This window comes from Sarcophilus harrisii, chromosome 5 (genome assembly GCF_902635505.1).
Source record: "Sarcophilus harrisii chromosome 5, mSarHar1.11, whole genome shotgun sequence".
NCBI classification, from domain to species: Eukaryota; Metazoa; Chordata; class Mammalia; order Dasyuromorphia; family Dasyuridae; genus Sarcophilus; species Sarcophilus harrisii.
Window position 1 is genome coordinate 106,142,588 of NC_045430.1, and position 15,725 is coordinate 106,158,312.

A 15,725-nucleotide genomic window follows, 5' to 3' on the forward strand; every position below is an offset into this window, starting at 1 on the left:
ACTTATCTATAGTAAAAAGTTTTTGTCATATATTTTTATTAGGTATTTTTTTAATATATATTGGGTGCTTCTGGTTAGTCAATTTTTGTAGTTGGAGTTGACTCTTTATAACCCCATTCAGGGTTTTCTTGGCAAAAATCCTTTAGTGGTTTGCTATTTCTTTCTTTGGCTCATTTTACAGGTGAGGAAACTGAGGCAAATTAAGTGACTTGCTCAGGATCACAAAGGTAATAAGTGTCTAAGGCTGGATTTGAACCCAGCTTTGCCTGATTTCAGGCCCAGGTACTGTGCCACCTATACATCTCTATAGTGTAGATACTGCACCATTATCTGAGAAATTTGATAATCAAGAATTTTTTTAGTCAACTATTTCTTTTCTTATTGTAGAAGAATTAATTTTGTTTGAGCAAAAACTTTTAAAATTTCATGCAATCAAAATGGCTTCTTCTTTAAGAATTTTTCTACATAATTTATATCAGATGTATGATTATTTCACTTCTAATTTTTATGGTGTGGTTTTTAAGTTTCAGATCCTGTATCCATCTTGAATTTATTGTAGAATATGGTATAAGACAGACCTAATAAATCTAAGCCTAATTTTTGTCAGACTGCCTTCCAGTTTTCCCTGTAGTTGTTATAAAATAGGGAATTCTGTCCTAAGTAATTTTATATTCTCAGGTTTCTCAAACACTAGGTTATTTTATTTTTTTCTGATTTTTAATTTTTCTAGAATGTTCTATTTTTGTATTAACCAACATAAAATATTTTTACAATTACTGCTTTATAATAGTCTTAGATTTGGAACTAATATTCCCTCTTCGTATCTATCCCTTCCTTTTTATTTCCCTTTATATTCTAGCTGTGTTGTTCCTCTCAATAAATTTTATTATTATTTTGCCTTCATCTGGAAAATATCCCTTTGGTATTTTGAATGGTATAGCTCTAAATTTGTAAATTATCATAGGTAACATCATCTTCTTTATATTATATTGACACAACTCATCAACAGGCACTAAATGTCTCCCTAGATATTTAAATCATTCTTTATTTCTCTAAAGAGAATTTTGTAGTTATAGCTATATAAGTTTTAAGTGCGCCTTGGTAGATTGATTCCTAGATACTTTATGCATTTTGTAGTTATTTTGAATGGGACGACACTTTCTAATATTTCCTTTTGGATTTTGTTATTGCTTTATAGAAATGCTGTTGATTTTTTCAAGTTTATCTTAAAGTATTTGCTGTCCACAATTCATCTACATTTTCATATCAATTGAGGCTTCATATCAATTCTCACATTCCCCATAAAGTCAGTGATTTTCTACTCCCTGATAAATTTCATTTTAAAGGTCATTGTCTTCTCACATATTCCCACTACCCTTCAGGAAAAGTAAAATTCATGTTCTTCCCTTTCACTACATTTATTATTTTTATTAAAAAATAAAAGGATATTAATGTTGCCCTATTTGAAGAATGAGGAAAAACAGTTTCCAAGTGTGACATTAAGAAAATAGCAGAAGCTTCTATTTAGAAAGCAGCCTGGACCTTAGGAATATGTAGTACTACTGTCAGGTCTAAAGAAGCTTCATTCGCTTTTGATTTTGATGTAGTTGTAGGTTTTGAATGACTAACTGAAAACCCCCCACAAAATCCAATGATCAGTTTTTGTCCTGGCTTTTTTCCTTTTTCCTTCCACAATTTTAAAGGAGTATCCTTTTCCTTTGTTTCACAGTCAACTGCAGTTATCCTTCTTGGATGTAAGTTGGATGAATATGTTGTCTCAACCTTGCAACCATTCCATCCCAAAGTACAGATTTCAACTTATCCATCCCTTTCCATTCCATGGAATTTTCATTCATATCTTTCCATAAAAGTATCTCTGTGCCTTTTTAGGTCCATCTAACATCCTGATAATCTCCCATATCTGTTATTGCTAGGTTGTCTGTCCATCATTATGGCTTCCCACCTTACCATTCCATCAAAACTGCTTTCTCCAAAGTTATTTTTGGATCGTTTAGTTGGTAAATCCAACAGCTTTTCTCAATCTTCATTCTCTTTGACATTGTTGATCACTCTCTTGACACATTCTTCTCTCCAGGATTTGGGGATACTATGCTCTCCTGGTTATTTTCCTACTTAAATGAACACAAACTGTCTCCTTTGCTGATTCCTCCTCCAAATCATGCCTTCTAATCTCCAGGTTCTGCCCTAGACTTTCTTCTCTTTTCCTTTTCCCCCACTTCCTTCGGTGATCACATAAATACAGTTATTACTTCTATGATGAGGATTCTCAAATCTTTCTTTTCTGCCCTAATCTCTCTCCTGACCTCTAACCTCACATCTCCAACTGTCTTTTACACATTTTGAATTGCACATTCGGTTTTCATCTGAAACTAAGTATGTCCAAAACAGAACTTAAACTTTTCCCTCTAAATTTTCCCCCAGTCTTCTATTTTCTCTGCTACTATACAGAGCAATACCTCTCTCAATTTAGGAGTCATTCTGGATTCCTCAACCCCATATCCAATCCATTCCAAAAGTCTATTGAAAAGTGTCTCCTCCCTTCCCCCTCCTCCCCTTGCAGAAGCTTTCCCCCCTCTACTTTTTACTCTCCAGACTTTTCTACTTTTTCTCTAGTAGGTTTGGTCTTTGTCTTTCTCTTCTTTCATGTGTTGTCAGTTCTTCTCCATTAGAATATAAATGACCTGGAGGGCAGGAATTGTACCTTTTTTGCTTTTCTTTCTATTTACAGCAATTAATGCAGTGACCACCATATAATAAATACTGTTAAAAAGGCAATTAAAAGCACTTTGAAGCAAAGGCAAAACCAAAGAAAATTATAGAATCTAATTCTTACTTTCTTTTCAGTATAAAATCTTCCTAAGAATAATATACACACCCAAAGAGTGTCTCGATGAAAGTATGAGAGAGGAACAGACAGTCTTTCATAAAGGATGTTCTCAACAACAGAATCATCTTTACAGTCACAGAATTGACCAAAAGCTAAATGGAGATATAGTGTCCCTTTGTGTCTATTGTTTATTGACAATAAAAACAACAACCATTTGATTCATTAAGGATGTTACTGTTTCAATAACTAATGTCCTTATGGTTAAATTTGTATAAGTAAGTGCCCTTAAACTTCACAAAAAGTCTGAAAAACCTAGATTTTCCAGGAAAGGAGGAAAGAGACTTCTGCATTTTAAAATTGTGAACTTAACTATCATGGACAAATATTTTAAGATTCCAAGAATTGGAAAGAGAATTATCTAAAAAACTGTGAGCTTACTTTGTAACTGGTTCCCCAATTCATCATTCAACTGAAATGATTCTACCTAATTAGCAATAATGTTTTCATTGCCAATGTATCCAATCATTTTCCAAATCTTGCAGTTTCTACTGCCAGGATATTTCCTACATTTGACTCCTTCTCTCTACTTATACAATCACTACGTAAATTCAGGCCTACTTCCAAATGCTAGTGCTTTTTCTCCCTAATTCTATTATATTCGGTATCACATATTTATATGTATATTTATGTATAAGAAGAACATAAGTTCTTTGAGAATAAGATTTTTTAAATTTTTTGTATTTGTATCCCTAGCACCTAGCAGAATGCCTGATACAGAGCATGCATTTAATGAATATTATTGATTGTTTGATAAAGAGAAGGAACATCAGGGCTCTGTAACATTCAGGAGTGAGCTTCCATGGTCACATGTTTTCCTGATGTGTAAGCCTCTCTACAAGTACACTCATAGATGTGTCTACTCTTGCCAATGGGAGAGTGTATTACAGGTTCTGGGGATGGAAAGTAGGGATGATATGTTCCTTCTTCTATTAATTCTATACCAATCTCAGTAAACCCATCTGTAGGGACTCATGAGTTAGAGCACAAGGAGTAAAGACAAGATGTCTCTTCCTTTTGAATTTTGTTGGTAACATATGGAAATGATGATGGTTTATACAATTTATTTTATATCCTGCAACTTTACCAGTTGTTACAAATTTTTTTTGGTTGATTCTCTAAGTATGAAATTAAATCATCTGCAAAGAGGGATAGTTTTGTTTCTCTGTTGCCTGTTCTAATTCCTTCAATTTTTTTTTCTTTTATTGCTATAGCTAACATTTTTAGTATAATATAGAATAATAGTGGGGATAATGGGCATGCTAGCTTTATCCTTGATCTCAATGGGAGGGCTTCTGGGATATCCACATTATAAATAATGCTCTTTAATATGAAACTATGTCCAAAGGGGCTGTCAACTGTGAACACCCTTTGATCCAGCAGTGTCTCTACTTGACCTATATCCCAAAGAGATCATAAAAAAGGGAAAAGGACCTACTTGTGCAAAAATGTTTGTGGTGGCCCTTTTTGTAGTGGCAAGAAACTGAGTGGATGCTCATCAACTGGGGAATGACTGAATAAGTTATGGTAGATGTATATTATGGACTATTATTGTTCTATAAGAAATGGTCTGGAGGGTGATTTTAGAGAGGCCTGGAGAGACTTACATGAACTGATGCTAAGTGAAATGAGCAGAACCAGGAGATCATTATGCACAGCAACAACAATGACTAACTCTGATGAACATGGCTCTTTTTAACAGCGAGGTGATTCAGTCCAGTTCCAATGGTCTTGTGATGAAGAAAGCCATCTGCACCCAGAGAGAGGACTGTGGGAACTGAATGTGGATCACAACATAGCATTTTCACTCTTTGTTGTTTGCTTGCATTTTTTTTCCTTTTTGATCTGATTTATTTTGTGCAGCATGATAACTGTGGAAATATGTATAGAAGAATTACACATGTTTAGCTTATATTGGATTACTTGCTGTTTTGGGGAAGGGAGGGAAAAAATTTGAAACACAAGGTTTTGGAAGGATGAATGTTGAAAACTATCTATGCATATGTTTTAAAAATAAAAAGCTTTATATAAAAAATAAAATATTACATGAACCACAAAACCCCCCAACAAATAATGTTCTTTTCCTATTATACTGATGTGTTTAGAGATATATAATTTCTTCTAACTACTGATTTTGCCACATCTTGTAATATTTGGTATGTTGTCTGAGAACGTTGTCATTCTCTTTTATAAAATTATTGGGTGTCTCTATGATTTGTTCTTTAACCCAATCATTCTTCAGTTTAGTTTATTCTTATTTTTTAATCTGTTTTCATGATCCTTTATTGAATATAATTTTTATTATATTATGTATTACTTATTGTATTATTTCTGCTTTTTCATATTTTGTTGTGAGGTTTTTAATGCGCTAATTCATGGTCAGTTTTTGTGTAAGTTCCAAGTGGGAAAAAACAAAAGGTATACTTCTTTCTATTCCTATTCAATTATCTCCACAGTTCTATAATTTCTATCATTTCTAAAATCCTAGTTATGTCCTTAACTTCTTTCTTCTCTATTTTTTAGTTAGATTTATGCAGTTCTGAGAAGGGAAAATTAAGATCCCTCACTAGTATTAATTTACAATCTATTCCCTCCTGTTATTCATTTAAATTTTCCTTTAAGAATTTTGATGCTATAACATTTCGTGCATTATATATTTAATGTCCATATTACTTCATTGTCTATGATACCTTATTATGTTAAAACATAATGTAGTTTTTCCAATTTGTCTCTTTAATTAGATTTATTTTTGGTTTTGATTTATCTCAGATCATGGTTATTATCCTTGCCTATTTTCTCTTCAGCTAAAGCATAATAAATTCTGTTCTAGCTCTTTATTTTTACTGTGTCTCTCTGTTTCAAATGTGTTTCTTATAAACAATATATTATTGTTTTTATTTTGTAATCTATTTTGATATCTGATTCCATTTTATGGATGAGTTCATCTCATTCACATTCAGTTATTACTACTATGTATTTCTTGCCAGCTTATTTTCCCATTTATCCTCCTCTCTCTATTCTGTTCCTCCTGTTCTGTTTTGCTTCTGAATACTATCTCCCTTAATCAGCAATCCCTTCTATCAGCCCCTCTCCCTTTGAGGGAAAGGTTTTTTTTTTTTTTTTTTTTTGACCCTTTTTATCTTTGACCTTTCTATTTCCCTGTAGGTTGAGGTAGTTTTCTATAACCAATTGTGAGTGTGCATATGTGTGTGATATTTTCTCTTTGAGCCAGTTTCAGTGGCTATAGGATTTGAGTACTCTCTTCCATCTCATTTATCTTACCTTCCACTGTAAAATTTCTTTTTTCCGTGCCTTTTATGTGAATTTAATTTCCCCCATTTTTACTTCTCCCTTCTCCCAGTCTTTAATTAAAATTTTTTTGGAGGAAATATCATCCAATCTTAATTAATATGCCCTCTATGTCTACTCCTAATAATGATAAAATTAAGTTACAAATATCATTTTCCTCTAAAGGAATACATATATTTAAAGCCTTTTTGATTTCTCTCTCATGTTTACCTTCTTATGCTTCTTTTGAGTCTTGTATTTGAAAGAAACATTTTCTATTCAGCTCTCATCTTTTCATCAGGAATGCTTGAAAGTACACTATTTCATTAAATATCCAACTTTTCCCTGAAGGATTAAATTTTGCTAAGCAGGTTATTCTTGGTTGTAATTGAGCTTCTTTGTCTTCCAGAATATCATATTCCAAGTCCTCCTACCCTTTAGGGTAGAAGCTGCCAAATCTTGTGTCATCCTTAGTGTGGCTTTATGATATTTGAATTTCTTTCTGACTACTTGTAATATTTTCTTTTTGACCTGGGAGCTCTGGAATCTAATTATATTATTCCTGTATGTTTTAATTTGGGAATTTCTTTCAGGATGTGATCAGTGCATTCTTTCAATTTCTATTTTACTCTCTAATTCTAAGATGTCAAGAAGCAGTTTTCCTTGATAATTTCTTGAAATACATTTAGGTTCTTTAAAAAAAACAAATTATGGCTTTCAAGTAGTTTTATTAGTTGTCATTGTTGTTGTTAAGTTGTTCAGTCAAATCTGACCCTTCATGATCATACTGTCCATAGTATTGTTTTTATTTTGTTTTTGCAAAGATACTAGAATGGTTTGCCATTTCCTTCTCCAGTGTAGTAAGTGGTTTAAATGATCTGCCCAAAGTTACACAGCTAATATTTAAGACAGGATTTGAACTCAGATCTTCTTGCCTTTAGGTCCAATGCTCTATTCACTGAGTCCCCTTATTACTTCTTTCAGATAGTCCAGTAATTCTTAAATTATCACTCCTTGATCTCTTTTACAGATCAGTTATCCAATGAGACATTTCACATTATCTTCTAATTTTTTAATCTTTGATTTTGTTTTATTGTTTCGTGATGTTTCATGGAATCATTGCCTTCCACTTCTCCAATTCTATTTTTTAAGGAATTCTTTAGTAGATTTTTGTGCCTCTTTTGCCATTTAACCAATGCCATTTAAGGTGCTGTTTCCTTTAGTATTTTTTGTGTAAGTTTCTATGGTTAAGTTCTGTTGTTGTTTGCTCACTATTCCAGCCTATTTCTTGACTTTTAACTTTATGTTAAAGTTGGGTTCTACTTCCAGGGTTGAGGGAGCATTTCTCAAAGTTTCAGAGCTAGTTCAGAGGTTCTGTAAGTTTTCAGTTCTTTGAAAGTGAGATGACCTAAGGCAAAAATAAAGTTACTGATCTTCTGGCCTCTGATCTGATCTGTGAGTGGCCACAAGCATTCTTTTCTTTCCCAAAACAGTGATCAGGGGCCCTGTTCCTCTATGGTCACAAATATTAGGGTACAAGAACCCCTCTTTGCCTTGGGATTTCAACCAAGGACTACATCTGGACAATACAAATAAGGTCCTGGACCCAGTATCAACAAAAAGTCTCCAATAATCTCCTTCTGATTAGTTAGTTGTCCAACCCCTTTATTATCTGTGGGCTGAGAGGTCCAAAGTGGCTGTAGTCATTGATGCAGCTGCCTCCAAGGCTTGACACTAGTTTGCTAGGGCAAGGTGCCTATTGCATTGGGCTCCAGGCCCAACCACCACCCTGGTGAGAAAGAAAGCTCTTTCCTGCCAACCTCCCAAGACATCTCAGTCTGGAAAATTGCTTCATCCCAACCTTGAACTCCAGAATTCAATTTGAAGCATTATTTTTAAGATTTTTGGAAGGATACTGGAGAGAGTTCAGATGAGTTCCTGCCTTGACTCCATCATCTTGGCTCTGACCTTGTACTGTGAACCTGGGGTGGTCACTCTCTGAGAGAATCAATCTGTGAGTACAGGTTGGGGATGGGAGGAGGGAGAGATAATCCTAAAGACCAAATAGTGATCGTGTCAAAAACTATTCTTCTGAAGGTACTCATTTCACATTATATCAGTTCATACAAGTCTTTCCATATTTCTCTAAATCTTTCATATTAATAATACCTAGTGGCACAACAAAATTGCATTATATTCATATACTTCAATTTCTTCAGCCATTTTCCAGTATAGGGAAGCGCACCATTGAACTATAGTTATAAAAGTTGACTAAATCATCAGTAGGTAGTGGTCTTTTGGTGGAGAGAATTCCCATAAATGGAGTTCCTTAGGTTGACAAATCATGATTTTTTTCCCTTTTCTTTTCTTTTATAATAGTTTCTATTTTTCAAAATACACACAAAGATAGTTTCCAAATTCACCTTTGCAAAAACTTATGTTCCATACTTTTCTCTCTTCTTCCCTCTCTCCCCCCTCCCCAGACAGCAAATAATGCAATATAGGTTAAATATGTACAATTCTTCTAAACATATTTCCACAAATATTATGCCACACAAGAAGAATCAGATCAAAAGGGGAAAAAATGAGAAAGAAAACAAAATGCAATCAAAGAATAAAAAAAAAGTTAAAATAACTATGTTATGATCCACTCTCAGTTCCCACAATCCTCTCTCTGGATGCAGATGGCTCTCACCATCACAACTATTGCATTGGCCTGAATCACTTCATTGTTGAAAAGAGCCATATCCATCACAGTTGGCTGCTGTGTACATTACAATTTTTTTTTTTATTCTACTCACTTCACTTAGCACATGATTTTTTTTCATATTCATGTAGATACAAATGTACTGAAAAAAATAATTCTTTAGTCTATCCGTTCAACTATATATCACATCTCTTTGACTTGCTTTTTTCAATATGGCTCATTAAACCAAATTCTTAATTACAGAACTCATTTAGGAGATTGCAATGTCTAATCAGTATCATGTCATCTAAAACAGAAGCATCCAAAGACTCTCATCAGCTGGATGACAAAGTAGAATGAGTACTAGTTTGGGATGAGAAGGACCTGGATTCACAACCTCGTTCTACCTGAGTAACTTAGGGAAAATTTTTTTAAAATTTTTTTTTTCAGTTAGACAACAAATATTTATTAAGTATTTACCAGGCACTACCTGTGCCTGGAACTGTGCTATAAACAAGAGAAGCAAAGAAAGGCAAAAAACAATTCCAGATCTGTAACTGGTGCCTCTAAATAATTTCCTTGCCTAACAGATTATTTTTTTTTCCTTTATTCAAAACATATGCATGGACAATGATGCAATATTAGCCTTTGCAAAACCCTGAGGTCCAATTATTTCCCTCTTCCCCCATCCCCTCCCTTAGATGGCAAGTAGTCCAATATATGTTAAACGTGGTAGAAATATATATTAAATCCAATATATGCATACATATTTATACAATTATCTTCAGGCAAGTATTTTTATCATATTTTTCAGTTATAATCAAAAGGTGAAAATTCTCTCTGTGTTTATAATCAATCAACAATAATTTATTAATCACCTACCATATATGTTAGCCACTATGCAGGGTGGCTATAATGCAAAGATAAAAATGAAATAGTCCCTACATTAAAGGAGTTTACATTTTATCAGGGAAGATGACATTTATCAATGGTCCAAGAGAGATACAAATTGGAGGGAAGGAACTAGCAACAAAGGAAGGGGAGAGGGCTGAGAAAAAGCTTATGTGGCATTTCAGCTGCATCTCGAAGGAAACAAGTCAGTCTAAGTGGCCAAGATAGAGGAGGAATATTAGGAGGGGGGGTTATGTTCCAGGCATGGGAAACATATACCTTTCACATTAATTTGCATGATTCCTTGGTGAAGAGTAGATAGAAAAGCATATTTTTCTCTTTTATAATCAGCAAACAAAATGAACATTTGGTTCTTATATTCTCTCTCTCAGTAAATTGAATGACTGTATATGCTAATAATAGTTAATATTTACATATCACTTACTATGTGCTAGTACTATCTCATTTGACCTTCATAACCATCCTGGGAGATGAATGCTATTCTTATCCCCATTTTAAAGCTGAGAAAACTGAGGCAAACAGGTTAAGTGACTATTTGGTACAACACACCTAGGAGTCTAAAGTTGGATTTGAATTCAGGACTTCCTGATTTCAGGCCCAGTACTGTCTGCACTAAGGCACCACCTATCATATCATTTGAAGAAGCTTCTTCATTTTCTTTTCATACTTTCATCAAGGAATGTTATGATATATGTGTAGGTCATTTTCAAAAAGATTTTATAGAAACCATAAAAATAAAAAAGGTGGGAATATAGATTTGTAGCCACTAAAATTTTGTTTATCCATGACTTTTTGGTAATGACAAAGACTAGAACTTTTTCCAAGGATTTAGTATTGTTTCTCCCTTTCAGACACTTCTAAAAATCAGTTCCTTAGTGCCATCAAAATCTGCTACAGATCTCTGTTATTAAGATTTAGCCTATTATAGTTCCCCTCATTTTTTGTTTTTTCATAAATCCTTTCTTTCTTTCTTTTTTCAATGACTTGCCCAGGGTCACACAACTAGGAAATGTAAGTGTCTAAGGTCAGATTTTTAACTCAGGTCCTCCTGACTTCAGGCTTGGTGCTCTATCCACTGGGCTACCTACTGCCCCATAAAAATCATCATTTATTATTCATAGGGACTGTAATATTGTTCCATTGAGATTTAAGAAGGAAGTAAAGTTTAACTTCCATACCCTGTTGCATCATTTTCTGCCTAATCTCCAGCCTTTGAGGGAAAAAGAAATGAAACAAGGATTCTGATTGGACTATGGGCCTTCCAACTTGTGCTGCACATGTTTCCTGCCTGATCTCCAGCCTCCTCTGGGAAGAGGAGAAGCACCTTCCATTTAATAATTAAATACTCAAACTTGGTCATATCCTCCATATCCCAGAGACTCTGAATCCCGATATGCATAGGTATAGGTATCATCCAAACTCTCCCCTGGCGAGCCTTAGCCTTAGATCACTCTAATCATTTACAACTTTTGTTCCTTCAAATGTGAGGCTGAACAAAGGTGAAGATAATCATGCAATTGTTTTGATTGGATCTGCTATAAATTTATATCATAAACCTCAACTGAGCCCTCAGTGACACTATGCAATCTTTCTATACCTTTCTTGTTAACTCACTTTTTCAAAGTGGCTCTTCCAAAACTTCACATCTCTCCTCAAATCTCCCACACCTCCCCTTCCCCAAACCCTCTCACCTAAGAACCTTGTCATATTTTACTAAAAAAAAATTTGCCAAGAGTTCCCTCTTTTCTCTTCAACTCATCACTCCAATTCCTTCTGCCATTATCTCCTCTTTAATCTGTCTGACACAGATATGAATTTACTTCTTGCTAAGGCAAACTCTTTGAACAAATAATTTCATTCTGTCCCCACTCCTGCAACAAACTTCTCCCTCTGTCATCTTTATCACTTATTGTCAGTCTCTCCCGACATGTCTGCTGGCTGCCTTTCTATTGCAGCAGAAAGCATGAAGAGTGCTTTTGGGTTTTTTTAGTTTGAAAGTTGCTGATGAACTAGTCTCAAACTTGCAAGGTCCTCATTAATCTTAAATTATGAAGCTGACACCTTTCTCTTCCATTACTTTTCAACACAACCTTCTAATCCAGCCAGACTGGTGTTCTCTCTCCCTGCCAAGGAATATGTCTGACTCATTCCAGACTCAGTAGCCTTTTCTCAAGGTATCGTCTCTATCTAGAATACCCTCACCTGTCCTTTCAGACCAGCCAAATCCTACTTAGCCTTCAAGGCAATAATTGGTGTTAAATTGACTTCAAAAGTCTCCAACCCACAGTAAATTTTCTCTCCTTTGATCTCCTGTGTCCATTATTAGCGAACCACCCATTTGGCATATGTATGGCTTTGTATCCTTACTTAGTATCTTTTATTAAGATACTTTCATGTACCTCTGCATCCCATCCAATGCTATATACTCAATGAACAATAAATATTATCAAATATTTAATGAGTGCCTGCTCCAACCTAGGCACAACGGGATAAAGAAAGAAATAGGCTGACTAGTAGTAGCCCTAACTAATTCTTCACACACGAAATGGTGTTTTGAGCTGAATCAACTTACATGGCACATGTCTGCTCTTGTAGGCATTCCAGACACCTCTACCACATGGGAGACTTGAGAACTTGGGCAATATAGCAAACAGAAACAACAGCAGAGTTCATTTTTTTTTAACAATTATATGCACTGGTTTGTTACAGGTAAAAACCCTTTTTCTTAAATTTTCTATTGTTAGTTTACCTAGCAATATATAACCACCCAACTTTTTGGTGGGGGGCAGCTGGGTGGTTCAGTGAATAGAGCATTGGACCTGGAGGTAGACGACTTATCATTGTGAGTTCAAATTTGGCTTCTGATACTTACTAGCTGTGCAGTTCTGGGTAATTCACCTAACCCTGTTTGACTCAGTTTCCTTATCTGTAAAATGAGTTGGAGGAAAAAAATGGCAGACCACGCTAATATTTTTGCCAAGTACACCCTAAAGTGGGTCATGAAGGATTGGACATGGCTGAAAAACAGCCAAATTTCTATATTTAAAAAAATCAGATTTTGATACATTTTCAGCATAGTTTGATTCTAATCCTAGCATGTTTTTCATTATTTTATAGTATATCAGACAGAAATTTCTCCAGTTCATTCTTTAAGTAACTGCCAAAGGACTGAAAATAGGTTGCTTTCTCCCCTTCACCAGTCCTTGACCAGTTTCTTTATCCACAGGCTGAAGAGAAATTGCTCTCTTGACTATATCCCTTAGCTTGACATAAGTTATTTGAGATTAAATCCAGTTTCAGATACCTACTGGTTGTGTGACCCTAGGCAAATCATTTAATCCTGTTTGCCTCAGTTTCCTTATCTGCAAAATAAGCTGGAGGAGGAAATGGCACTATAATATTTTTGCCAAGAAAACCCTAAATCGAGTTACAAAGAGTCAGACACAACTGGAACGACTAAACAACACTATGCAAAATTAAAAATATTATGAAAGGTGTTTTGGTTTTCTTTCTGGACTAAAAAACCTTTTCCTTATTTCCTGATTTGAAAACAGGATAGGTCAGGACAAAAGGATGTAATGTTCCTGCTTGGATAGGCTCATCTGGCCTTCCTTGGGACTGCTCCCCTTCACAATCCAATACCTTGCTTCCAAGACTAAGGGTCTCTTAGCCTCTTGAAGAATAGCTCAACTTTTCTCTTTAAAGGCCAGCAGAATCATGGTTTTTCCTAATCATTCTGTAAGTCTATCAAATTTGATTGTGAATTTCTTAATATCTCCTAAAGACCAATAAAGTGCAAGTATTTCTTAACACTTCCTTTATAAGTTCTGAATGTGACAATTTTACAGAGGAGGAAACTGAGTCAAATAGGGTTATGTGATCTACCCAGGATTACACAGCTAATAAAAGCTTTCCCATAAATGGTTCCTTTAGTGGTTTCTGATTATGTTACTGGAAATCATGGCTATACATGTTATATCATCTTTAAAAACATCCTTGTTTTTCTTAATCATACATTGTAGATTTTGCTATCTGTGAACTCATGAGAACTATTATTGAAATTATTTATATATTCAAGTTGTACAAACTCTTGGGAGTTTAATAAGTTCCTTTCTCAATGAATATGATGCAGGTCAGCCTGGGAAGGGTTCTTAGATTTTGATGCATGATAACTGAAGATTTCATAAAACAGAATCTCTAGTGTATGGGATTAGATTAATATCAGATCTATTACTTATTCTGAATTGTTAGCAATATGAAAAAAATAGTTACTATGTGTTCAAAAATATGGGTTATGGACAACAATGTTGTAAAAATAAAGGGGATCAAGTAATCTAACATGCTTTAAATCAAGGGAGGGATGAGAATGGATAAAAGTGACTTGTAACTTTATTTTCTATCCTTGTTCTTTTAATAAAATCTAGGAGAAAACATTAGTAAAACTTGCTTACAATAATTTAACATCTTTAGTATTCTCAGCTATTCTGATTCAAAGTCAGAAAACTAGAAAGCTCTTAGATTTTATTTCTAATGAACTCTAGTCTGCCATATCATTCTTAATAAGTAATTCTGCCTCTTACTTCATCTCCCCATTTACAAAATGATAGAATATGGTTTGGACATTTCTTTAGATAGCTTCCAAAGGTAGAAATGTCAGAGAAATAAAGAGAGCCATAAACTAGGTATTGATCACATTTGATCTCATCCTAAAGACACTTTTATTTGTTAAAATAGTATTTAAAATTATAATTCCTAAACTGTTTGGATGAAATTCCCAAGTGAATTACAGGGTTACTGTAAACCATCCATGTATTCATATGTATACCAAATCTTGCTATTTTCACTTTTTGTTTTAGCTCTGGAAAATTAGGTGATGTAATAAAATGGATTTTGTGTGGATGATTATAAAATATTGGCATTTCTTATTTTTCAGGCCTGTAAAAATGATATATGACTTTTTTTCTGCTTAAGATGTCCTTCCTAGAAGTTGTTCATTAGTGACATTTATGAGATGTCTATTTGCTTTGCCACATCTACATTACTAAAAATATAGTCATTTTTTGTCATTGTGAATTTCTCAATCAATAACCACCAATAATATAACTGCTGTCATGTGAGAGCCTGAAAGAATTTCTGAAAGCAAAAAGAGACCCTCAGAAACAAAAAGACTTGGAATTGCTGACTTACATCTTTATAGCAGTGTGATCACAGAAGGAAAGCAGAAAGGGAGGACTGGAGCTGGATTATAAGAACAAATATGAATAATATTTCATACATAAGCTTACTAAAAATTCTAGCTACATTTACAATTTTAATGTCTAATGTAAGGAGAGAAAAAGCATAACTGGAAATCAAAATGAAAAGCCATGATGGTAAATAAAAGGGTAGTATTAAAAGGCATATTAGGGTAGTATTAATATCATGGTTGCTTGTTACATTTGTTAGTGAAGAGCTTATCAATCATTTGATCGATCAAGAATTTATTAGCCTTTCACTGTGGAGCAGATGCTATTCTAGATATTGGGGATACAAATGCAAAAAAAAAAATACTTACTGCGCAGTGAGGTAACCCTCCAAATAGCCAGCTACAAACATGACAAGCTCATTGGTTAAGGAATTAGCACCATAACCAGCTCTTATCTCCAAGGTCCCCCAGCCTGTAGTTTGTATAGTGTCATTGTAAAAACCATATGCATCTCCAGTCGGGTCTATATCATTTTTGACTTCTACTGACAATGTGGAAGAATTCCAATATACAGTTGCATAATGAATTTCTGAAGGAGGAAGAAGAAAAATATATACAATCATTTAAAAAATCTTTTCTGTGTTACCTATACTTCCAATAGCATATTATGTGCTTTAAGATACTGAAAAGGCTAGCTTTGGATTAACTCTGAAGATTCACTGTAGAAGGCTATAGTTAAGCCACATTTA

The 15,725-nt window shown here is 34.3% G+C and overlaps 1 protein-coding gene across 2 annotated transcripts in view; it reads right to left on the bottom strand.

Annotated features, from left to right (window-relative positions):
- PLBD1 (phospholipase B domain containing 1) overlaps nucleotides 1–15,725 on the bottom strand; it is a 77,748-nt gene that overhangs the window by 46,498 nt on the left and 15,525 nt on the right. For both annotated transcript variants that reach the window (XM_031938232.1, XM_003771262.4), the window contains one exon: nucleotides 15,346–15,565. In XM_031938232.1, the coding sequence (XP_031794092.1) occupies nucleotides 15,346–15,386 (41 nt within the window). In that variant the 5' untranslated portion in view covers nucleotides 15,387–15,565. The remainder of the gene's footprint in view (nucleotides 1–15,345; nucleotides 15,566–15,725) is intronic.